This window comes from Epinephelus moara, chromosome 23, assembly GCF_006386435.1.
Source record: "Epinephelus moara isolate mb chromosome 23, YSFRI_EMoa_1.0, whole genome shotgun sequence".
NCBI lineage: Eukaryota > Metazoa > Chordata > Actinopteri > Perciformes > Serranidae > Epinephelus > Epinephelus moara.
Genome location: NC_065528.1, coordinates 27,253,446 through 27,279,441, shown reverse-complemented (window position 1 = coordinate 27,279,441; position 25,996 = coordinate 27,253,446). Strand labels below are relative to the sequence as shown.

At 41.4% G+C, this 25,996-nt stretch overlaps 1 protein-coding gene across 3 annotated transcripts in view; it reads right to left on the bottom strand.

Moving 5' to 3' along the window:
• Nucleotides 1–25,996, bottom strand: part of syt1a (synaptotagmin Ia) — a 297,749-nt gene that overhangs the window by 55,662 nt on the left and 216,091 nt on the right. For all 3 annotated transcript variants that reach the window (XM_050036768.1, XM_050036767.1, XM_050036769.1), the window contains one exon: nucleotides 14,506–14,709. In XM_050036768.1, the coding sequence (XP_049892725.1) occupies nucleotides 14,506–14,680 (175 nt within the window). In that variant the 5' untranslated portion in view covers nucleotides 14,681–14,709. The remainder of the gene's footprint in view (nucleotides 1–14,505; nucleotides 14,710–25,996) is intronic.

Below are 25,996 nucleotides of genomic sequence, written 5' to 3'. Positions count from 1 at the left end.
GGTTGTTTTAAGCAGCGGAGACATAAAGTCCAGATGGGCTGAAGATAATGAGAGACCTCGCAACAGACTTCTCCCTTCAGCAGTCATAATCGCAGCTCCTCCATTGTACTCGGCAGACACCAAACACCTGGCAGCCCACCCCTCATTTTAATAGAGAGGAATAACAGACAAATGAGCCAATTTTAGGAGCATGTTTTTGGTTTTGTCAGTGCTCTAAAAGCAAAGGGAATAGTTCTGACTGAGCCAATTTGGACTGCAACATCTGAAAAAAGCTCAATACCGAAGAAAGAAATATAAAATCTTCTTCTTGAGAGAGACAAAATACAGCTCATGGTTCATTTAAGGAAGAAGCCCAATAGTGGTCATAAATCCAACAAACCAATAGATGAAATAAGACAAGTCTTTTGAAGACTTTATCTGAAAAACTCCAAAAAGACCCATCAAAACAGAAAACTATATTACAGTCTATCACTCTGGGGTTTTGCTCACCAGCAATCAGCTGCGTTTTTTTCACTGAAGTCCGAGGGGAGAGAGAGAAAGAGAAGAAAAAAAGAAAGAGAAAGAGAAGAAAAAAGAAAGAGAAAGAGGGAAAGAGAGGGGAGAAAAATCGATGCTCTGTTGACAAAATCAATAAGCACTCTCCTCCAAGGAAAAACAGTGAGTGATGCTCTAAAATAACTTCAGGATCTACAGCTTTGGCCTCGCCCCGCAGCGGTGTGGTGATGGAGGTGACACTGGATGGGACTCGTTTACTGTGAGCCATCCAAAACTGACAGCATTTCCCTTAAAAACTTGAAACTATACTGAGAATAAACTCTGGGTCAGGTAGAGTTTCTTTGGCTTTTACCTTAGACACAAAAAACAGACTGAATCTCTATTGTGGTGAATTGGAAATCTTGTTTAGTAGCCAACTTTTGAGTATTACAGGACAGGTAAGGTAAGGATTTATAAATGCTAGTGTTATCCTTTTTTGTAATGTAGGTATACATGTTAGTAAACCTTTATTAATGCTTTTAATAAATGGATTTTGGTCAAGAAGGTCAGAAGTCAGACAGTACATTCTGTCACATGGGACCCTCAGCTCTGTCGCTAGAAGACAATGTTGGCATTGTGCGTTTCTGCAAACCACGTTACATTTGCATGTTTCATATGTATCATATCAACGTTTAAAGGGACATAATATATAGGCTGACTTTGTCATCGGGAGGTGGAGGGGATGGTGGACGGCGTGTCACCTGCCAAACAGTAGACCATTGTTCGAGACCAACAAACAACAAAACTGGAGCGAGTTGTTGTTTCAGTCGGCTTTTTTTAGACTCCAAATGTGGGTGTTTTGTAGCAACCAGTCAGTATTTTTCTGTTCCTTTTAAGGCTCAAAATGCGGCTGTTTTATAGCTACCCATCTGCGTTTTTCCAGTGGCTTTTAGGCTCCAAATTTGGGTGTTTTGTAGCAACTGGTAAGCATTTTTTCAATTGCCTTTTAGGCTCCAAACTTGGGTGTTTTGTAGTGCCTCGTTGGTGTTTTTCCAGCAGCTTTTAACGTTCCAAACGTGGGTGTTTTGTAGCAACTGGTAAACATTTATTCAGTTGCCTTTTAGGCTCCAAACTTAGGTGTTTTGTAGCGCCTCGTTGGTGTTTTTCCAGCAGCTTTTAACGTTCCAAACGTGGGTGTTTTGTAGCAACCAGTCAGTATTTTTTCAGTTGCCTTTTAGGGTCCATACGTGGGTGTTTTGTAGCAACCCATCTGTGTTTTTCCAGTGGCTTTTTAGGCTCCAAACGTGGCTGTTTTGTAGCAACCCTTTGGTGTTTTTCTGATGGCTGTTAGGGCTCCAAAAGTGGGTATTTTGTAACGACCTGTCACTGCTTCACCTGCCAGGATTCTGCCCCCAAAACGGGTATTTTAAGCCAAAATGTGACCTTTTCCTAACCATGACCAAGTGGTTTTTGTGCCTAAACCTAACCATGAATTAACCACAGCATTGTTGAAATGTAATGTTTTATGTATCCACTAGGTAACATACAAATGTAACGCATCCATGGTTTGCAAAAATAACAATAACAACATTTTTTGTTGCAACTGGGTTGGCTTACAACGGATCTATAAAGCTTAAGTCATGATTTATTAACAATTAGAAAAGTAGTAAAGGAAGTAGCACCAGTTGTATTTATGTTCAAAGCCCACATACCTGACCCTGCAGGAATTCTGGCAACATCTCCAGTGTTTTTAGGAAAGTCTTGCTGACCTTGTAGCACTGAACAGCAGGGACCTCTAACCTTGGATAAAACAGGAGCATTTGTTTCTTACACCTCTGAGGATACTGTGGCTCATTTCAGCACCGAAACATCTACTTTTACCTTGCGCATACAAAAACAAGGTACGGTAAGGAGACAGTTTTTTAATGGAAGTGTCGGAGTTGTGACAGGTTTGTATTTCGTACTGGCAAACAGCGATAAGCAATCACCTCTCTGAAGGAACTGTGATTTATTTTCTTGCCTTAATAGAAGTTCTGATTAAGAGAAATCAAAACAGACACACTGTAAACTCTTTCTTTCATAACCCCCACAATGCACATGTCACACTTCAGTCCTTCCAGCATTTCGTCAAAGCTCACGACGCCTGATGGAACGCCATTTAGACAGTTACAGTGGAAACCATGAATGCATGAACCCAGCCCTTATCTTATTCATCAACTGTTCATCTTCCAGTGAAAGGCACTTCAGTGTTCCTTAATTAAAGAAACCTGAGTCCCAGAAAGCAATAAAAAGCATCCGCTAATTAACTACATTGTGTGAGTATCTTTTCTCGAGAGAGGGAGAAATAGAGCGGGAAAGTGAAAGAGGGAGCGAGAGGGAGAACTGGCAGCATGTGCACTGCACTTCAGCTCCCAGCACTTATCTCTTGTTCCGTTGAGCGACATGGCATGGAAAATGGAGTTTCTCTAATGGGTGGGTTGTGCATGATGAAATCCATGTTTGCTGTTCCTCAAGGCTCACTTTTCAGCACTTTCACTGAAATGGTGCTGCACCAGAGCTCTAAACAATGAGAAACCTTGAAAGTACTTCAGATACTGTGAGTGACATTTACTGTAATGTAGTCCCTCCTTCTACCTACTCCAAGTCTGCCAATGGGCTTTAAATATAGCCTTTTTCCAAACACACGTGCTGGGTTGACTCGTTTTGGATCAACCCATCAGCCCCAGTGCAGCAGGGATTTCATACAACAGAGCAACTTGCTATAAGGTGTGTCTTACACTAATGACGCACTTGTGCTTGCGAAGCGATAGAATATTTTCTCTCCCCTCCATTGGTGTTATTGTGGTCAACATCTTTCTTGCACAGTTTTTGGAATTGTTGGGTGCTAGTCACATTTGCCGGTTCCAGTACCTGAAAATCTGTACTGGTGTCCAACAGTACCTTTTTTCAGCACCTCACTTCATCTGAAATAACATAATTTAATTTTTGAACAAACTACAGGGGTGACATGGTAGTCTAAAACGCAATTCTGCTCCTTTGCTCTTTTCTATTAATGAAGAAACTATCGCAGCAGATCAGCGCTGCAGGGATTGTTTGGCTCACTGGGAACTTCACAATGATGCTGAAAACCACTTATAATGGACATTTAATTGAGTGATAACATTCGAAATGGATGAATAAGCTTGAATTACCCTTCATCCAGAGCTTTAATTATGCAGATTTTAACTTCTAGTTCAGGGTAAAGCAGTTAAATGTATTAAGTCTCAGTATTTTGTTTGCTAGGAATTAATGTCGTCCAACATAAGAACAAGAAGTCACAAAGGTGCTTAAAAGAATGGGAATTTAAACGTCCATATTTTCATAATAACTGGACTACTACATCTGCTGAGGAAGATGTTTGTGATACAGTAAAAAGCTCCAGAACAGTTACCGAATAAACCTTGTGGTGGGTTTGTTGTTCCAACTGATTTCATCTCGATTTCGTCTTGGTTTTGTGATTGAAAATGAGAAATAACTTCAAGGACTTCTATATTTACTATTTACTCCCTATATTTGTATTTTGGTTAGGATACATTTTTGATGAATACTTCCGATTTATGTCATAAAGATTGATGGTAGCCGTATAAGACGTCTCTGCTCTGAGTCAACTCTGTATTTAAAAGGATTTCCTCCTCTACATCTCTGGTAATATACAGCACTTTATATCTGAGAGAAGGGTTTTATAAACTAGATGGAGTTTGATGGAAGCATTTGAAAGGGTGTGTGTGTGTGTGTGTGTGTAATATTGCATCTGGTTTATATCCACTTCCAGCAGCCCACGCTAATCCAATGTGACAAGACCCTGTTGGTCAATTAACCTTGACATTATATCTTGTTATGCTTATGAGAGCAACACTCTGTCCGTGCCCTCTCCCCGCTGTGGCTTGTTTAAGCAAACAATATGACTGCAGCAGGGAGCGTCTTCCAACTACGCACAACAATGACGATGCAGAAACTCAGAGCTGATTATAATGAAAGCTGTATTCAGACGTCCTGTGTGTGAGTTTCTCCTTTTGTAACAAAAATGGCACGGTCTATTTCTTTGTGATTTGGTTGAATTAGGTATTTTCCATTCCGCGTGGTCCATTATCCTGATTATCATCTGAAAATGCAGACCGACTGACACGGTACATTTTCTGGAACTCCTGTGAGTGGAAGTGGAACTACATTAACAGTGCATGAGGGGGATTTACTGGATGTAATAGCGATGTAGATAGAAGAGCAATGACTGTAATTTTGAGGCACAAAGAAAAGCAGAGTGGTTGAATGCTGTGCATAAAGAGGCTTTTTTTTCACCTTTAGAGTAAAAGTGTATTTACACCGAGCATTATGGAGCTAGAAGGGCACTCAGAGAGCACAAACCTCAGCCAAGGCCAAATGCCCTATCTGGCAATTTCGAAGGTGCAATTCAGGATGTCAGTGGTTAACCATTAGTCAGTTAACTGCTGATAATATTTGTGACCAGTTAAACATGTTGGCCCACAGGTTAATTTTGCCAATCCTTAGTTTACTGCACTGTGTATCAGAGGAGCTAGCATCGCCATTCATTCAGCGTTTGCCGCAAGAAACGCCGTCCCAAGCCAACAGTGTTAATGTGGAAACATTGTGCCCAATTTTGAGCTGCATTGTTAACTAGGCCTATGTTAGTACTGCTAGCTCTGATAGCACTGTTAGCATTGAGAGGACAGCTACTGTTGCTAACATACTTAACAAGGCTAATGGGGTTTTGAGTCTCACAATGAAGCCCCTTACTCACTGGGGCTACCTGTGGGTAGACTAGAAGGTGGCCACCATGTTTCCACAGCAATGTCATCTCACCACTGGGATGACGTACCAGTGGTAATCCTTAACGAGTAGCTCCCACCCGACCCGGCTGATGTGCAGAGCAGGGCGGCCAAATGTTAGTTAATGTTAGCTCACCAGTTAAGACTGGAGGGTGGGCACTGGGCACTATGTTTCTGCATGTTAATGCAGCTAGCCCGCTGTCTGTCAGCGGGCTAGCATCACAAAACATTCAAATTTCACCACCTCTTAATAGAGGGCGCTTTGAAATACGGTGCTAAAACTCACTGAGTCAATGAAGTGCTGGACGAAAGGGAAAGGCCTCCAGTATTTCACGCATTGTTTTCTTAAGAGTTAACTGGTTGGTTACCAGTTTATAGGTGTCTTGGGGCCATTGAAAGCAAAACTAACCAAAACTGATATCCTTAATTGTAACATTATAAAAAGAATAGAATAAACTAGATCTATATTGTCCACTATAGGTGGAAATTTGTCTTCGACTCACCAAACATAGAAGAGCAAACAAATACTCAGTAAGACAAACGTCACTACAGAACACTTAAACACATTCAATCAGCTCATTGTCTGTCTGTGGTTTAAAACTCATCAGTCACATTGTTGAGTTACTGGCTACAAAGAGAGAGGGAGCTATCTGCCAAGATGCTCCTCACTTTCTTCCTTATCCTTTCTGTAAAGAGTTGGGTCAAGGGCTTCTGAAGCTTGCCAACTATTTTACTTGCCATTGTTACACTCCTAGAGAGTTTATTCTTGGATGTACAGTTAAGGGGATCGAACCCGGCAGGAAGGTGAAACAGTAAGACACTCTCAACCATAGTTTTATACACTTTTTCTAAAGTCTGCTGACGAACACCTAGGCCACTGAGTTTCTTAAGAAGATGAAGTCGCTGTGAGCATCTTTTGTGAAAAGAGATGCTCACATGGGAGTCCAGAACTGTACCAAGGTATTAAACCTTTTCCACAGTTTCAACACGTTGACCATCGAGTGAAACTGGCTCGGTCTTCAGATCTTGTTTCATACCAATAATCCATTCTTTAGTCTTGGCCACATTAATTTCTAACTTGCTGATGTGACACCATGTTTGAAGGGCCTTAGTGTGGGTCAGGTAGGCAGCTTCACCTGATGGGTCTGTTTGCTGTAAAAGACCAATTCAGGCCATGTCGTCAGGATATTTCAATAATCTAAAATATTCGTCATTGATCATAAATTCATTAGTAAACAGAGAGCACAGCACAGGAATATATGCCAGTTAATAAGAGAGAGCAGCTATTTCTGAGTGTTGACAGGTGTCAAAATTATAGCACGCCAACACAAACAAGTCATGATGTTTACAAAAGCTGCAGCACAGAGACTCGTAACATATATTTCACCCTCAAACGCTGAAAAACCTCAGAGAAGACAGAAGATCTGTTTCCCATCTGTTGACTGAGGAGTCAGAGTGAAGCTGGTGCTGGTTGAGACCGAGCTGGCTGCGGTTTGACCAGCCTCTGATGCCGTCTCACGACAGGCAAACTTTAGCAAAGCGAGGGCAGAGAGACGACAGCAAGGCTCGTCGCCAGAGCAGCAGGCAGGCAGAGACGAATGGCTCCGCTGATCCACCGCCGTAATCCCCCTTAATAAACTCTGCTGTCTGTTGACTGTGAGCAGCCACAAAGTCAAACAAGTTGAGACACGATCAAGCTCTGACGTTTCTTTTTGTATTTTTCCTTTAGCTTCCTCTCAAGTTAGACCACAGACTGTGTGGCCTTGTAGTCGGCTGTATAACATTCCTGTCAGCCAGCACGGAAGTGGAAGACACTGTCGGTCAGTCCTAAGAGAGTTCTAGTCCCAAAACTGAAACTAAAATTCAGTACCACAGTGCACAGGAAGAAGCTGTTGTGGGGCACAGCAAATATAGACAACAAAAAACAAACAAGACAAACAATTAAAATTAAATGAATTAAGAAGACAGATGGCTCCACTAGAGGGGACAGAACAAGTATTCCAAGATGATTTCAATATTTCTGCAGCCTTTTTAAATGTGAGTACCTCTGGCAGCCTAAAAGCACAAAGCTCCTGATAGAGGAGAGGAAAAAAAGACTGTTATTTATTCCTGAAATGTCAATCGCTTGTCTGTGTTATTTGGAGTAATGGCTGGTGGAGCCAGCAGTCATGGATCAAACAGCTTCTGCGCTCAGAGGTTAATTGTTATCGTGGGAGCAAAGCCTTGGGTGTTTAGAAAACTTACTAAGAAATTCAATACGCTGGTTTCCTTGGAGGCAACCTCTCCGCTCAACGGCAAGTCACAATATGGTTTAGTGTGATTACACAGTCGGACTTCTGCACGTGTGTGTTGGGGTGTGTGTGCTCATGTTTCTGGGGACATGGAGGGCTTATTCATAAATTAATTAGACGGCTTTATTTTTGTTGCAGAGGGTAGGATTTTGCTCACATTTTGTGCCAGTTTCAGCTGCTTTTCTTATTTTATACATCTTTGTAAATCACGAAAGGCAAAGATGTAGCCATGGAGTCAACATGAGGGAAACTACATCTGACCTCAACCCCCAGAAAAATAATTATAATTAGAGACCTTATTTCTAGGGCTGCCCCTAATATTCAACCAAACAGTAGTCAAACAGAAAGGTCATTAGTCAGCAAGATTTCATTGGTCGCTTAGTCGCAGAAGAAAAAGGAGTCAGGTTAATTTCCAGGGCTGGTACCTGCGGTTATTCCACAGGCTAGTTAATAACATGTCGGGCAGGAAATCCAAAGTGTGGGATCATTTTGAGAAGGTGAAGGACGAACCCAAGGTGATATGTAAACTCATCTTCATTGGTCGACTACAAACATGACGTATCATCTGAAACATGGAAGTAGCTACATGCCCATTAGCCCACAGCGTCATTAACAGGCGGCTCGCTCAGTGTGTGACGTGCACTTGTAGATAAAATATAGGCCTATATTAATGAAGGTTCATTAGTACGGTTTTGTATTTCTCTGTAATGTAGCACAGTGTTAACAATGTTACTGATACTATTCTTTCTCACACCTTCAACTCAAACCACCAAAATATATCATTTAATAATTTAATTAATATCGTAAACATGTGGGCGACTAGTCGAATAATGGCCCTAAATAACGACTATTGGTCGACTAGGAAATATCTTGGCACTTATTTCCTATTTTATTACTTATCATGAGCAAGTACAGGTATCGATAGTTTTTTTCTCAAGTGAGCACCCTATGCTTCCATAGTAAATTGCTTGTCTTTGGTTCGTCTCTTCTGTGGGTCAGACGGGGGAAAAAAGCGCTCTGCAAACTCATGATGGACATTTTTCACAATTTTCTGACATTTTAAAAACAAGCAATTAACTTAATTGAGAAATAATCAACAAATTAATTAAGAATTATTATTTGCAGCCCTACAGCGTATCAAATAGGATGAGAGAGTGTCTCTTTGTGAATAAACCCCAGCACATTAGAATAATCAGAGGTGAGATTATTGAATAAAATATGCATGTTAACATATTTTTCTGACAGTTTTTCCTTGAAACATGTTTAGAATAGCTGAAATGAAAAAAGAACAGTAAATGCAGAAAGACGAAGATAAAGTCTGCTGGTTTGTGGATGCTTGAGCCACCAGCCAACAGATTGGGCTGAGCCAATATCCCCGGCTCAGAGATATATGTCCTGCAGATCCTGATGGACAGAAATGCAGCAACAAGTGAGGCCAGTCTGACAGCCCCATGCGACCAGCCACAAAGCCTGCAGGGCTTAAACTGGGTTATAAACCCAAAAGAAAAACCTTGTGCAGCAGCATTAGCTGAGCATGCAGCTTCTCCTATCACATATTCCTCGTTAAATCTGCTCCCTGACTTTCTCCAGACAGTATCGATATTCCACAGAGTAAACAAGTCTTGGGGCATTCATCATCAGCTTGGCAGCGCAGGGGAGCAAACACTGCGTTTGATTGAGAGGATGAGGTGAGAAAACAGTAATTTAAAACTCTGTATAATGGACAGGCCTCTGATAACTCTCCTGCCAAAAGAAGGCCAAGTTTATTTTTTTCATGATGTCAAAAGATGGGAGCAATAATGAATTGTCTACTTACTTCTAAAGATGATGCGGAAAAGTTGTCAGGCCTGGGCTAGAATTGGTCGGAATAGCGTTGCATTTGCAATGCTGAGAGAAAAGGGGACGACAACCTCAGCATCCCCACACTGGAATCACAGTACTGAACACTGTTGATCTAATTTATTCACCTTCTGTACTAGAGCACTACCCTGGAAATCCAGAGTTCTCGCGAGAGCATAATTTGTATTTGCTCAGCGAGTCACTCTGGCAATCAGTAATGATGCTCATTACCCATGCCGTTGGAGCTGAGCTGCACCAATCACATCGGTGTATCTGATATAGGCGGGCCAGAGGCGAGCTAAACAGATGACGACAGCGCTGCGACGACGCAGTCCAGAATCAGTCAGTAAACAGTGCAAGATGGCTACGGATGAACACCAGTTGTTTGAAACGGCTTTGGCCGCTACAATGAACGAGTTAGACTTGGCTTTTTCTCTAAAAGAGGAACAGAAGACGGCGCTCGAATCTTTCCTTTGCAAGAAGGACGTTTTTGCTGTTTTGCCGACCGGATACGGCAAGAGTCTAATCTACCAGTTAGCTCCGCTGGTAGCGCTCTGGATACGTCACCCTGTGTATTGTTCTGATTGGTCGTAGTGTTATCCAATTGCGTGCAGTGATATTTTCAAATGCATGCTTGGTGCCGCCCTCGAGTTGGGCTATTTGCATTACTCATAGCCAGACCCTAAATCTTTCTAGATTTGGGTCTGGATTTCCAGGCTACTAGAGCACACTTTCAAATTAAAAACTGTGTTCTTATTTTCCATCAATGACAAAGTGTTGTTCAGGCCCACATGGAAGTAGCCTGGCATTGAACTTCTCCGTTCATTTTGATATTAAGCAGCATCATCAGCAGCCGTAGATCAAAATGTCTGGACGCAATTGGAAAGACCTACAACTAATTAGAGCAACAGCACATGATGTAGCGCGGCTGAGCAATTGACAAATGCAAACAGACCACAGGGTGCAGTAGTGATGCATGGACCACCGACAACCCATCCCTTACCCCACCCAGTCTGCTGGTCAAGTCAAAATGACCGCAGGGTTCACTCGCTCCATCCCCGCCGAGTCCTCTGTTTCCATCCTCACAGTGCACTGGTGTCAGATAGTGGGTCACTCCTGCTGCTGCTTGCTGTATGTGCTTATACTCCGCCCACACACACATTCTCATTGAAGGATTATTGCCGCTGGTTATTTACATTATTGTGGCGTATTTATTATAAATACAGTCTGACGCTTGTTTTGTTTCTGTTTTTCACTGTTCCATCACTACTACAAATGCAGCTGTAGCCAGTATCTCACTATCACTATCCTCATTCATATTTTAAGAAGCTACAAATTATATTCAGCCACAAAATAAGGCTGAAAAGCTGCAAATCAGAACAGAGAGTTGTTGCATAGAGATGATACACGGTCTCATCTAGTTGCATTGGTGTGAACTGGCAGGTTTTTAGAACGTTGCAGCAGGTGCATTGCAAGTAGTTGTATGTTTCAACTTGTGTCATCTTGAATCTTTGGTCTGAACTGGGCTTAAGAGAACTAATGTGCAATAGTCCACCTTCTCTTCCCTTGTCTGTCTCTAAATACACACAGCAAGCAGCTTCATCAACAGCCCTGCTCTGCTCAGGTTTTGTATGATCTGATTTTGACCAGGACAATCTGTCCGAGTCCGACATTTAATTCTCTCTGGTCATAATTTCAGATTAAAACAACTTCAAAAAGCAAACGATTAGTCGACTAATCGATGACTAATCGACTATTAAAATAATCGGTGACTATTTTAGTAGTCGACTAATCGGTTTGAGTCATTTTTCATAGAAAAGTACTATAAAAGTACCCCAAAATACTCTTATTGCAGCTTCTTACGTTCAAATATTGGCAGCTTTACACACTCTCCCATTACGGTGAACCAAAACCCTTTGGCGTGAGTACGAAACAAAACATTAGATGACATAATTTGGGGGTTTGGGAGAGACAGACTGACATTTTAACACATTTTTTGATAAAATGATTAGTCGACAATGAAAATAATCGTTAGTTGCAGCCTTAATGAATTATCTGACTGTGAATTAGGTATTTTATTTTGATAAATATAGAACCATAATGCAAAAAAACCCTCCTCTGTGGAAGAAGGACTTTTTCACGCTACTCCCTGCACTATGAAACCACTGGAAAGGGGAGTATGGGTGTCTTTGCTGTAAAAATAGGGCCTCTCTTCCACAGGACTTAATGTCTGTTGAGAGCATTGCTTTAACATGTGGATATATTTATGTTTAGATTTCTGCTGAATGCAAAACCCTTAAATCTTCAGGCAGTGCTTTATCCTTGATGACACAATGACAACCATATTCTCATATACTCAACACTGCAATATTCTCCAGGCGGTAACGTGGCTGTGGAAGCCTCAGGTTAGAGGTTTGGTGATGAAAGGACAGGATGTGTTTTAATATGTGGAAATGTTTTGACTGAAAGCACAAGTGAGATAGAAAAATTTAACAGCAAATAATAAAGCCAGCTATGCATAATTTAGCAATTTATCATGTTAAACTCTGGAATTATTGTTGCCAGATGTTCCTTCTCCACCTCAAATAATTTAGTAAGACAATTCCATCTGAGCCGTTCAGTGCATGGAATACTTGAATTTGTTGTTGACTCGAGCAACAAAATGAAAGATGCACTAAATTATTTGTTCAATTGATTCAGTAGAAGCCTTTTTATCAAAGGTCACGTGGAACACTTGTTCACTCACGAGTCATTTTTGAGTCATGATTACACTAGAGTCACACTGAATGCATGAATAGACACGTCACATGTTTTTGCAAGGCTACAGGCAAACTGCGTCAGTGAAAGGTGTAAAGCCTGCACAACAGTGTATTTTTAATATTTTCTGAACAGATATTTTTTTTAAATATGCAATACATAAATGTTCTTCTGTTTGAGATTAAAGTACTTCTGATTGATCTGTCATTGTATGCTGCTTAAATTGTTGGATGTGTATCTCACTGGGCTTGCTGCGTGATTAACAACATTATTAGGTGTTGTTGAACCAGACAGTTCTGGGGGAACAGCCCACTGGGGAGCTCTCCCGAGAACTACATAACTTCACGGGGTATTTTTCTGTCTGCATTCGCACTGCCTATAGGAACACTACAGTGACATATGTTAGCTATCGCTGCAGTCCATTCTACTTCAAAACTGACCCTTCACTAATTCCCGCCCCTGGATGCAGACTGGCCAATCATAACGTAGCATCCGGCCGGCTCAGACCAGGGTCCGACAACAACACAGCTGTGCTCCATCGTTTCAGATTTCCTTCATTTTCAGGCTGGTTTTGTGGATTTGGAGCTAAATGTTGTGCCTGGGGCACATCATGTATTAATGATACTCGTTACCTGGAGAGGTTGGAGAAAGATATACGTTTCTTCCCTATGATACTCGTTACCTGGAGAGGTTGGAGAAAGATATACGTTTCTTCCCTGTTCCAAAACCAAAAACAAACCCTGAGAAGTGTAGGGTTAGCTAGCTAGCTACTGAAGATATAGCCTACTGAATGTATACACATGCTGCTTTTGCTTTGTAATGATTATAACAGTGAAACAAAGACCGACCCTGCTGTACAGGAACCAGTGAAGAGAAGCAGGGAAACTTTGCTGATGTTCAACCAGCTGTGTGTCATCGCAGTGTGTGCACATAAAGGTTGTTTGGCCTCCACTGGAGATCCCTATACAAACCCTGCTGGAGGAGGTCCTGGCAGCAGAATTGGGGTGAAGCCAAACACCGTTCATCTGCACACACTGCGATGCCACACAGCTGGTTCAATATCAGCAAAGTTTCCCTTTATATTCATTGTCTTGTGTGGCGATCAGCAGTGATGTGGTGGTTCACTTTTACACTGTGATCTGTAGCCTATAGTTCGGCTTTAGCTTCTAACTATCTTTGTCTTTTTAACCTGTTGTTGCTGCTGAGTCAGTTTGACATCCTGGATATATCCTTCAAACACAGACTGTAGACCCCTCTGTCTGCTTCTCTCTGGAATCACTCTTTCATTTTTCCTAAAATATGATAATATTTCTTCAGGGAGTGCAGTTAGTTACAGTGTGGGCTCCATGCTTACTCCAACAGCTTGTTGGACCACCACACAGGGACGGGGCTTAGCAAAAGGTTGACTATGTACACTTATGTCACTCAAATAGGGGTTAAAAAAGTACCTAATACAGCATTCAAAGAAGTGTGATCGTTGCAGGATCTTACAGGGCGGACACAACAAAATCCAAGGTTACTTGATGATAAAGCCCATGATAAAGTTCCTCTGGTTCCAAAACGCCTAAGAGCCTACTGGCATTTACATGGGTGTGAAAAACCCTTTTTAAAACACTGGATTGTACTGAGCCCCAAAAGTCCCAAAAGGTGACTTTTTCTATTTTTCTGTTTTAAAGTTAATTATCTTGTGGGAACAAGTTCTTATCATATCAGCACAAGATTTTGATTAGATGAATTTTGTGGTTTCGAGTCAGTGTCAGGTATTAGATTTCGTCGACTCATGTCAAGTCAGACAATTCCTTATTTATCACTGCGTCCATCAAAATAAATGCACAGAACTGCAATTAAGGTGTTGTATGCAACAAGACAGATATTCTCTTGAGGTATTTAATGTGTTGTATAGTTATTCACAACCCTATAATTTGTCTAAATCTTCTCAATATAACAAACATTGCTACAAAAACTGTTTTTAGTGGTACAAACGTGAATGAAAGGCATTTATTTTCAGTATGGGTTGTTCTGCCATTTTCTGACTATTTGATTACTTGTTTGCTCTGAAAAAACGTCAAAAATAGTGACAAATTTAAACTTTCCCAACCCAGGACAGTCTAAAAACCAAAGATATTCAATTACTGTAATAGAAGACTGAGGAAACCAGCATTTATTAAAGTTTGAACGACTGGGTCGAGCAAATTTTTGGCATGTTTGCTTTATATAATTACCTAAAAATTTAATTATCACAATAGATGCTGCTAACTGACTTTGTTTTGAGCTTTAAAATGGTCCCACTCTCATACAGGAGAACATAGAGACACACTTACATGGGATTTTGTTCAGCTCGTTCATGAACTTGTCCTTCAGCTTGGAAAAGGCCTCGTCCTTCTCGCCGGTGCCCGGGCCGGCCATGTTGGTGGTATTGGAGCCAGCCGTGGAGGAGGAGGCGGTGGTGGGCTCGGGCGCCGCCGCCGCCAGTGCTTCCCTTCGACTCTCATTCATTGTGGCGATGCTGGGCAGCCAGGCAGATGCTGGAGGAGTGGAGAAAGAGAAAGACAACACAGAGTGGGTTAGATTTTTTTTTTTGTGCTGCTGTGACAGATGCATGTCAGAGGCAGCGCGCTCGCCTTGTCAGATGACTGAGTTGACGCAGACCGTGTGAGCAGCTGCTGGCTCAGCCTGGGTAAACATCAGCTGGGGTCCAGGATGAATTGGCGAGCACGCTGAATTCAGAACAAAGCTACTCACTCATTGCTTAAACTCCAGATTAGCATCACAGAGCAGAGATAAAATGATTATTTATTACTCGCATACAACACAGGCTGTAAATCACAGCGCTGCAACCGGCTTAATTGAAATTCTGTGCTGGTAGAAGTCAACCGAAAGAAGTACAGTAAATAATGTGGCAGTGCGGAGAAGATTACTCGTCCACTATCTTATCACACCATGCTCTTTGTACACAACAGGTGTGTTTACTTTACATCCTGGTCTTTTGTGACCGCGGGGGAGGAAACAATGTATTGCTTATGTTAGCTGCTGTGTGTGTGTGTGTGTGTGTGTGTGTGTGTGTGGATACAAACATGTATAATGAACTGTATATCGCAGCAGCCTCGACCCTGCACATGTCAGTCATCACCTCACTCTCACTGTGGGAGGTTGGTTGAAGTGAAGCTGAAAAACATGAAGTTTCAACTCTGCCTTTGGACAATAAAATGAGTCACTTACAGTATATTACTATGGCACTTAAGACTCTGTTGCTTTATGGTGTTATAAGTACCAAAACACTGAGCAAGGACCGTGTGTGCTGCTTGTGACACACATATATAAACTTCTAAGCAACATTGGCTGCAACCAAGGATTATCTTTATAATCAGAGTCTGTATGGAAACAAAATAGGGTCAAAAGTATTATAGCTGTGCATGACCATATCCGAGTGTCAGATATTTTTACGACCACAACCAAATGCTTGGATGTGTAAAAAAAAAATATGTGAACAGATTTAATTTGATGTGTAACCAAGGTTGATATTTTGTGAACAAATGAAAATGATTTCCACGAATAATTTCCTATGTCGAAGTGCATAAAGAAGATCTGTACAAAATTTACAGTTTCAGTTACACATCAGGTTTGTAGTTATACATCTATCTGATTGTGGACAAATAAGTTTACAGTTACAAGTCAAATCTACGTGTATAAATCAAAGCTGGGTTCAAACACTTTGGTCCCACACTTCATGCTTCGTCATGAATAGCTAATGGGGACTGACTATGGTTGCAAATTACAAGCACCTTTCTTAATCGATCATTGGTAACCATCCATCTATTTTCATCCGCCTATCCGGGGCCATGTTGCCGGGGCAGCAGGCCAAGCAAAGCAACGATCAATTAATCTGTTAATTTTGTTTACAAGACAAACGTAACAACTTTTTTTCCTCAATCAAAGGTCAGAGCAACATCACGCATATTCTCTGACAGCACTGTATTGTGTATGAAACATATAAATATCAAGAGGCCTCAACATATGAAACACATTGAATACAACTGAATAATGCCTGCTTTATTTTCCAGTGTCACTGCTGTGCTCTTCTTCCAGACCCCAAGATGGCCGCCTCGTCATAAAATTGTTAAATTGCGCCCGTTGTTTGCTAATGCTAGTCATTGAAACATGCTTTCAAAATTCTACTGATAGCTATAATGTGGGAGTAGACACATATTTCAGAATCAGATCTTTTGAGCAATTCAGATATGGTCATACACGGGGTGTCAGTGGATTAGTGGATAGAGTAGGCGCCCCATGTACAAGGCTGTTGCCGCAGTGGCCCAGGTTCGATTCCAACCCACAGCCCTTTGCTGCATGTCATTCCCACTCTCTCTCCCCACTTCACACTCAGCTTTCCTATCAATGAAAGGCAAAAATGCCCATAAAAATATCTTAAAAAAAAAAAAAAAAAGATATGGTCATACGTACACAGCTGCAACACTTCTGCCTTTTACATTTTGACCCCTATTTGACCCTTATTTATTAATTTAACCTTTATTTAACCAGGAAATCCCATTGAGATTGAAAATCTCTTTACAAGAGAGACCTGAGCGAGGTAGCAGCCGATCAATCACATTTAAAATGCAACAAATACGACACATACTACAAAAAAAACTACAATAAAGCAACAACTATTCAAACGTAGTGGCCTCTCTGTAAAATTGTGAAAAGTGCTTATCACAGTTTCTGAAAGCCTAAACTGATGTTCTTAAATTTCTTGTTTTGTCTGACCAGCAGTCCAAACCCACGTCATAGATGAGAAGTGACAAAGAAAGGTGGCAAATCTTCCCATTTAAGAAGCTGGAACCAGTAAATGTCAGCACTTTTGCTTGATAGATAACTACAACACTTATGTAGATCATCGAAATAGTTGCTGATTAAGTTCCTTTCAGTCAACTGACGAATAAATCGACTTTCATAATAGAGGGTAAATTATCTGGTTAACATATATATATTTTTTATGCAAAAAACATGTTAAATTTGAAGACTGACAAACTTTTAAAACATATATTAAAACAGATGTAACATATATGAAAATTAAGTGTTATGATAGGAAAAAGTACCAACATTCTGACTATTAGACCTCAGAACTGACTGTTAGTTGCAGGCATCTTTCCTTTGTTACACGGTGTTGTGTTCTACTCAGTATCATGGCACACGGGTGTCGAGCAGAGCTGCAGTGCTGTAACAAACCTCCTGCAGACAGGAACTATTTACTGTCCACTCTTTCTGTGCAGGTTGTAATTTGGCTCTGTCACCATAGCAATCAAAAAGGGTAATGGCGCACTAAAGTTGTAGAGTTGTTCTACCAGTACACAGTGAAGGCTGATGGCCTAATTTCTCCTGCTTTGCCACAGTGCTCATTAAACTCATATTTTTTCATTTGTAGTATTGTTTCATAAAGGGCACTGCACTGGTGCAGACAGAAACACTTTTAAGGGGTTCAGTGTAATTGAAAAATCTAAATCTAACCCTCAGTGCGGCCTCTAATGATATCCGTTTCTAAACTTCAAAGAGCTGAGCACAAAATGCAGTGGCAATTCATCCAAATATAATCTTTAAAAACATGAAGGAAAGGGAAGCTTCAGAGAGCTGAAATCCAATTCATGTTTCTCCCAATGTATAAAATTAGGTTTGCAAAGGCAGCGGGGCAATTTCAACTGAATTACGGCAGAGATATGAAGTGTCTTTTCAATATTTGTGCTTCTCAGATACAGTTTAGCTGAGCCGGGACACTTTCTTTCATTCTCATGGATTCGTCCACACAGAGTTGATGTCGCACTGATCATTAGCTTCACAATAATTTCCAGGAAAAACAAACACACTATGATCTGCTGTTGGCCACTGTGCAGTTTCACTGGAGTAGTTGTGTAGTAGCATATTCCCCTGTTTACTCAGCTCTGACTGTAGTTGTTGGGGGAGGGAGGATCATTTCTCATTCTCTGTGCTCTTCCAGATTTCCCAGCTGATCTGGGAATTCATTCTGGCAACAAGCCGCAACCCCGTTTCCATAAAATCTAGGTTATCACTGCTACTGTTGAGCCCGGTGCCAAGCAACAACTGCAGTCTGTGGGTTTTTATAAACAAAGTGCACTCATCTGTGCAAAATCAATTGGACATCTCATACACAAAGGATTGTTCTCTGGAAACTTAGAGGAAACTACTTACATTTATTTCATGCTGTGGCCTGGCAGCTGGATCTAAGATGAAATGGAGAAGAGACCTGTACTATACAGGACGTATTCCCAGTTACCTCAAACAGGAAAACGTAAAAGGTCAAAGCTGTCTAAATGTCTTTATGATAACAGTGTAGTTACACCTGCTTAATCTGATATTCGGTCTATCTGAATAGTAAAGGAGACCTTTTATGCTTTCTTTATTTTCTGTCATAAATATATTGTTACAACGTCGGATGTTCATGTTAAACGTAGCCAAAGTTTCAGAGGGTAAATGTATGAAAAAGTAATCCCTGTGAGGAAAAACCTCAGGCGTCAGACCGTTCTGAATACACATTTACAAATTTGTTTTTCTTATTTAGCTACAAGCTGATGTCAGATTTGTTCCAGGCATGTTGCTGCAGGTGTGTACATACACTGCTACATGTAGCTATATGCTAACAACAGAGAAACGTGTAAACTTGGTTGCAAATCTGATCATCTGAATACTCTGTGCCCAACAGTTTTTTGTACTTTGGCTACCAGCTGACGTCAGCTTGTGACGGATTTCTTTATACAGTCATCTGCTCCAGGCACATTACTGCAAGTGTTTAAACTTGCAGTAATGCAGTAATTACATGGCTTTCCACATGTAGCTTAATGCTAATGTCAGGGAAACATAATCGTAGCTCCCAGTGTGGTTAATTTCTCCCTGATTTTGGTTTATACTCCTGCAGGAAAATGTGCAGTTGTGTTTGGTGATTTTTTTTATGATAAAAAGTGCCACTTTTCTTCACCACTCATTCCGCAGCTGCAATAAAAAGGTAAAGCTCGTCCCCTTCCACTGAACCACCAGGGGACCTTATTTCAGAAAAAAACGTATGTACAGTAGTTAACGGTAAGTGACAAATAATTATTTGAAACTATTTGAATAGTGCCAGAGAAAGTATCAGTTTGTTGTACAAATGTTTAAGTATAAAGCTGTGAAAATACTTAACTAGAGCAACTACACACCCAAAAGTTACATAAGTGACATTTGCAATAAGATGTCTTTGTGTTTCGTACCAGGATGTACTCACATGAGCAACAGGACTTGTCCATTCTTTCCCTTCTCAACTGATGAAAAGACCAGGGGTCTCATTTATAAACACTGTGTACATACGATATGAGGCCTGAAAGGGACGTACGCCACTTCCCATGCAAAATTTATAAACTTTAAAAACAGACTTCATGGGAGAAACTTTGATCTATGCTTACAGACATTTTGGAGATTGTAGAAATTGTTGAATATTTTTTGGTGCACATTATATTTGGCTTTTGTCCGTATGTACATTTTTAGTATGGATACTACGCTCTGTTTTCTAAACGGAGTTATGGATAAAACATTTCAGGCGAGATATGTGTGTGGAACATAGCCAACTTAGCCATGACATAGCTAACAGCTCGCTAGCTAGCCGGTTTTGGCAACATATATTGTGCTAGATAATAAAAAAAAATAAAAAAAATAAAAAATAAGGTCCCACAGGGGACAACGGCAGGGGAGGGACTTGGCCTCTTTCTGATGAAGCAGAGGCAGAGATACAGAAGACCTGGAAACACTGACCAATCAAAGCAGACTGGACTTTTTCAGAAGGGGGGGTCTTAAAGAGATGTGCCCTTTAACCTTTAGGATGAGATACATTTAACCTGTCTTGAGTTACAAGAGGGTACAAACTGTGTTTAAACTGCTACACTGACATCAAACTGGAAATACAGAGAATATGGATTGTGGACTGGGAAGTCGGTATTTACAGACTTCACAGGGTTTTTGGATGTGCATCAAAGTGCAGCAACATGACATGAATGACATTAAGGGACACTAATGCACACTGCCATTTCCTCTATCAGTAGGTCTTGCATATCTATCAAAGAGCAGAAAGACTTCACTGCAGCAAATTTCACACAACCTCCAAGACAGCGGACGTTTGATCTGTACATCAAATAAACATTCTGCTTTAAAAGTGAATAATGACCAGCAAAAGAAATATTAGTTATGAATGACGTCAAATACGGAGGTATCGTGTTCCACCACACCATAGATATGGAAAATCAGATTGACTGTGTGTAACTGTCAGCAGTCCAGGGTAAAATAAATCCAAGAAAGGCCCATGTTTCCACACCTAAATCGATGTCCTTTTGTGAGCAGATCAGAATACAACACTGACATTACATTACATGTCGGGACATTACATGGTGTACAACAGAAATCGCTCAGGGAGACGCGCACGGAGCAAATAATACAGAACATCAAAGAACCAGAGGCAATACGATTATTCAAATTCAAATACAAACGCCGGCTCGAGAGGAAGCAGGAGGAGACTAATAGTGGCGTAATCCCTAAACACATTTAGTGACGCCTCAATCCCGACCAGCCTCAACAGAACATGAAGTAGATTATTTCTGCTGTTGGCTTGAACATTAAAGGCAACATAAGTACATAGTCTATGCTCTCATATACTTATACGTACAGCTAAACTGACTGTACCATGACTCATAATATATAGTTTCCTTTATTGGTTTCCAAGTGTCCCAATTAAAAGAAAAACAAGGTTTGTACACAGAGGTCATACACACTGACAAGAAGCTCTTCATTTATTCAGATTTCAATAAACCGTCATCCCTCTAGATTAGACTTATTGGCAGCAGGGGAGTCAGAACAAATCTGATTATCTGGAAAATTAGCTAAACATACGTGAAAGTAATCCCTGTAAGTAATAACCTCAGGATTCAGACCGCTTCCAATGTTTTCTTCTTCTTTAGCGACAAGCTGAGGTCAGCTCATGACAAATTTCCGTACGGTCATCTGCTCCAGGTACGCTACTGCTTGTGTGTACATACACTGCTACATGTAGCTACATGCTAACGGCATGTTAACTTGGTTGCAAATCTGATTATCTAAAAAGGATATGAAGAGAACGCTTTACTACTTTCAATCTTATTTCCAGCTACCTAAACTATCCAGGACTCCCAATCCAATATTCTTCTATCCAACATTTTAAACTTTTGTGGCAAATATGGAAGCGGAAAAATTGTAATGAAACATGCTATATTCCCCTACTTTTGTCACACATGTTAATTCATTTGTTATCATTTTTTCCCTTTTTTTTTAAAATACACATATAGCTTTTCTTATTCTTTTTTATTTATTTATTTCGTTCTTGTCTATTGGATTTCCTTTGGCTGGTCTGGCTTTCTCTGTTTGTTCCTGGGTTGGTGGGTGGATGGGGTTGTCTTTTTGTATTGTTGGTTTGTTTGTTGATGCTCTGTGCATCTTAATGGAATTATCAATAAAAATATCTTGTTAAAAAACACAACACTTGGTTAGGGGTAGAAGTTGTTGTGTGTTGGCTTAAAATACCCCATTTTGGTGCCACAATACTGCTGGAAACTGCGCCAATTTCTCACTAAAAAACAATCAGTTTTGGTGGCCCAACTGCCACTGGCAATGCCACTGATTACTTGCTAAAAAACCAACTGATTTTGTTGGTCTAAAACACTGGTTTGCAGCTTGGCAGCTGTCTCGCCAAGGTGTCATGCCATCCACCATCCCACTTTAGAAGCACTGATATGATACGTATGAATCGGACAAATGTAATGTGTTTGTGGTTTGCAGAAATGCACAATGCCAACATTTACGTTCAATAGTAATGAAAGTATCAAGACTATAAAAAACAGATCTACAATCAGATTCCTAACCCAAGGCTGCGCAGATAAAAAATGAGGAAGAAAATCAACTGGACCTCAACCTATACTCTTATATATTCATATTCTTTTTTATACTACTATTTTATCAAAGTCTGGTATTTTGCCAACATTATCCTGGATAACTTTTAACACTATAATATGCGGTTATACCAAAGCTTGATGTTAAACACCACCACTGAGGAAATTAAATGAAGACAGGCAGAAGCTCAGGCTGCTGCTGATGTTCTGCCACCAGACTAGCTGCAAGCACAGCTCAGTGGTGGCCAATTAAGATGGCTGGGACAATTAACATCAGAGCCACCAGAAACCAGCAGGCTGAGCTGACTGGTGGTCAGAAACCAACTAACCTCTGGTCCAGAACAGTGGCAGTCCCCATGTGTGTGTGTGCGCGACAACAGGGTGTTGGAAATGTTCTTGAGAAATAAACCAAAGGAAAAAAAAACACCTGCAGTGCACATGGCTCAGCCAGGCACTCAATTGGACATGACTGGTGGTGTTTGCCGAGAAAGCCAGTGACGGATCATATCCTGGCACAGCCCTAGCCACTCCAACTGGTTGGACAGGTTGCATGTACAGCGCATGGTTAAGATCTGAGGGGGATTGTGGAGAATTGAAGCCAAATGTTTTGACAAAAAGTGTGAAAAAAGTGGCTTCATGTGTAGGAGGAGACACAATATACAATTGGCAATAACAAGAACTGGTAGCGAGGAATAAAGAAAGACAACTGTGGCCAAGAGAAACTAATGGAACATGAGGTATCTGTGGTTGTATGATGTAGTAATACTGCAGATCATTAGCTCTGTTTATAACTTGGTAACCATAGCTGGGTAGGTTGATGATGATTTGTTTTGCCTTCACCTTCGTAACCACACTTAATTAATAACTGTTCAGCTGTTATGTGTTGAAACAGAACATGTGATGTCAACTGTGCACATGACAAGGAGCTTATGGGTAAACATTCTCCTCATTAGGGCTAGTTTGAGGGTTTGGTTTGAAGATCCTCACTTACACATTTAGATATTGTGGTTGTAATTTGAATCCCTCAGACAATACCACCATATATTAAGCACCAAAATGTTTTCTTAAAGGACCAGCGTGTAGGATTTAAGGGGATCTTTATTGCCTCTAAACTGAAATATAATATTCATAGCAATGTTTTCATTCAGGTATAATCACCTGAAAGCTAGACTTGCATGTTTGTGAGCTTATCATGAGTCATTTATATCTACATTGGGAGTTGGTCCTCATCTATGGAGATCGCCATGTTGCACTGCCATGACTCTACAGAGCTAAGAAGTTGGGATGAGAGTCACCACCTCCAAATCTGAGGCCATGGTTCTCTGCTGGTGGATTGCCCCCTCTGGGTTGGGAGTGAGTTACTGCCCCAAGCGAGGGAGTTCAAGTATCAGGGTCTTGTTCACGAGTGAGGATATGGAGCATGAGATGGATTGGTGGTTTGGTGCCGCGTCTGCAGTTATGCTGGTGCTGAGCTGTGCAGGAAGGCGACGCTTTCGATTTTCTGGTCCATCTACATCCCAACCCTCACCTATGGTCATGAGCTCTGGGTAGTGACCGAAAGAATGAGATAGCAGGCAAAATCTGCTGAGATGAGTTTCCTCCATAGGGTGTCTGGGTTCAGCCTTAGAGGTAGGGTGAGGAGTTCGGACATCCGGAGGGAGCTCGGAGTAGAGCCGCTGCTCCTTCACGTCAAAAGGGGTCAGTTGAGGTGGTTCGGGCATCTGATCAGGATGCCTCCTGGGCGCCTCCTGATAGAGGTGTTCCAGGCATGTCCCACTTCCAGGAGGCCCCCGGGGCAGACCCAGAACACGCTGGAGGGATTACATATCTCATCTGGTTTGGGAACACCTTGGGGTGCCCCAGAAGAAGCTGTAAAGCGTTGCTGGGGAGAGGGACATCTGGGGTGCTTTGCTTGGCTTGCTGCCCCCATGACCCGGACCCGGATATGCAGATGAAAATGGATAGATGGAACTTACTAAGATCATATTGCTGAACTAACCATAACTTTACTGAACATACAGGATTGTAAATGATTGTAAGAAATGTCATATCAGCACAATGAAGCCACTAAAATGAAATACCAGCCAGATTAAATCCCTCGTGGAGACACTGAACTCAAACAAAAGCAATCCTGACTGAGAACCTAGCATGAGGCGCCATTCACAATCACTTCATGTTCGCCAGCTGCCGCTTCCCAACATACTGTGAAAGCATGATATCACTGCACTCTCCAGCTGTGATTTTAACACTTAACTAACACTTGTTTAGCAACATCTTTGTCTGTCACCAACAGACAGTTTTTTCAAGACATGTCATGTGGCAAAAAATACTTCCAAAGAGAGAAAAAATAGTTTACAAAACTAAACCTATAATCTAAGCAAGAAGCGGGATTCATGTACAGAGTGCCAATGAACCTTCTCCTCCCATGAACAAAGCAGCCATTGGTTATCCCGGCCCTCTCAACCTCCCCCTTTGTTGCGCGGACGCCTACGCATGTCCATGTTCACTCAGCCTCCCTTTGGTCTCCCTTTGAAACGCTGCAAGGTTAGTGTGGGGGCTGAGCCATTGAGAGGCACGCTTGGCAGTGACAGAGATACTTCAACACTGGCGAGGACTTTTAGGGAGCACAATGATGCTCTGCAGAGTGCATGTGGGAGGCCTCCTCTATAGAAAAAGAATTGATCATGCCCTGTATGGGGGAGGTGGGGGGGCACACAGGCTTTCACTCGATATTTTCAAGTAATCTTATGTCTGATGTGAGGAACAGAAACACAAACACGGTGGTTTACCATGCCCCTAAGTGGATGTATTATACATAAGGAGCTACATTTTTGAAAAGACAATAATTACCCTGAAGATTTCAACAGAGAGTGGGTGCAAATGTGTATGTAAATGACACCATCCCAGTGAATGGGAGTCCTTTAAGGATGCATCTGAATGATATAATGCTCCCAGCTTTTAAATTACATCATCTTCCTTCGGGTTTGTGTAAAGCTGATGGCTTCAAATCTCTGAACAAAATGTCAAATGGAAGACAACCAAATGTGAGCTGCGTGTGTGTGTGTGTGTGTGTGGGGAGGACCACCCATGGAGTCTGTTATGCCTCTCGCATCACTGGCAAAAATGAAACATTAATTCAGCTCGTATTTGCACCTTAATGACTACTTGCCCCTTCAAGCACAAGATGACAACTTCTGTATTATCTCCATTGTCTGTGGTATCTCACAGCAGGTGGTCCACTTACAGAGCAAGTGGATCAGGCCTTATTTATCTGTATGGAAAACCTGAGAGCCTTGTTGACCTTTTTCCCCTTCCAAGAGTTGTCATCACGATGTAATTACACTGTATTTCCACTGCAACACAGACGTTAGTATCGACTCTGTCACTATTATGACCTACTTCAAGGTGAGCTTTAAAGAGAGAGTTCACCTCTACATCATAAATACATGCTTTTCTTCTGACATGTGCTGCTATTTTTCAGGCTACTGTATATACGTTTTAATATTAAAACATTTAAAGGGCCAGTGTGTAAAATGGGTTGAAAACAGTGACATCAGTGGTCAAATTCTAGATTGCAGGGCTCACTCGCTCACCCCTCCCGTCGGGTAAATGATGGTGGCCTCGTAGGGACAAAAAGCCTTGCGCGCGACTTTTTCAGGAGTAGGTCAATCTAGCGACGAGGTGAATGTTTATTTAGAAATCTAAACCATGTTACGATATTGTAATGAATCCCTCACGAGCAGGAGACCAGAGGAGCAGGAGACCAGAGGAGCGTTCGGGAAAAAGGCCCGTTTATTTGAGCACTTCAGAAACTCCGGTAACACTCCGCTCCGTCCCAAACTCTGACTCTTCTAGCGTAACA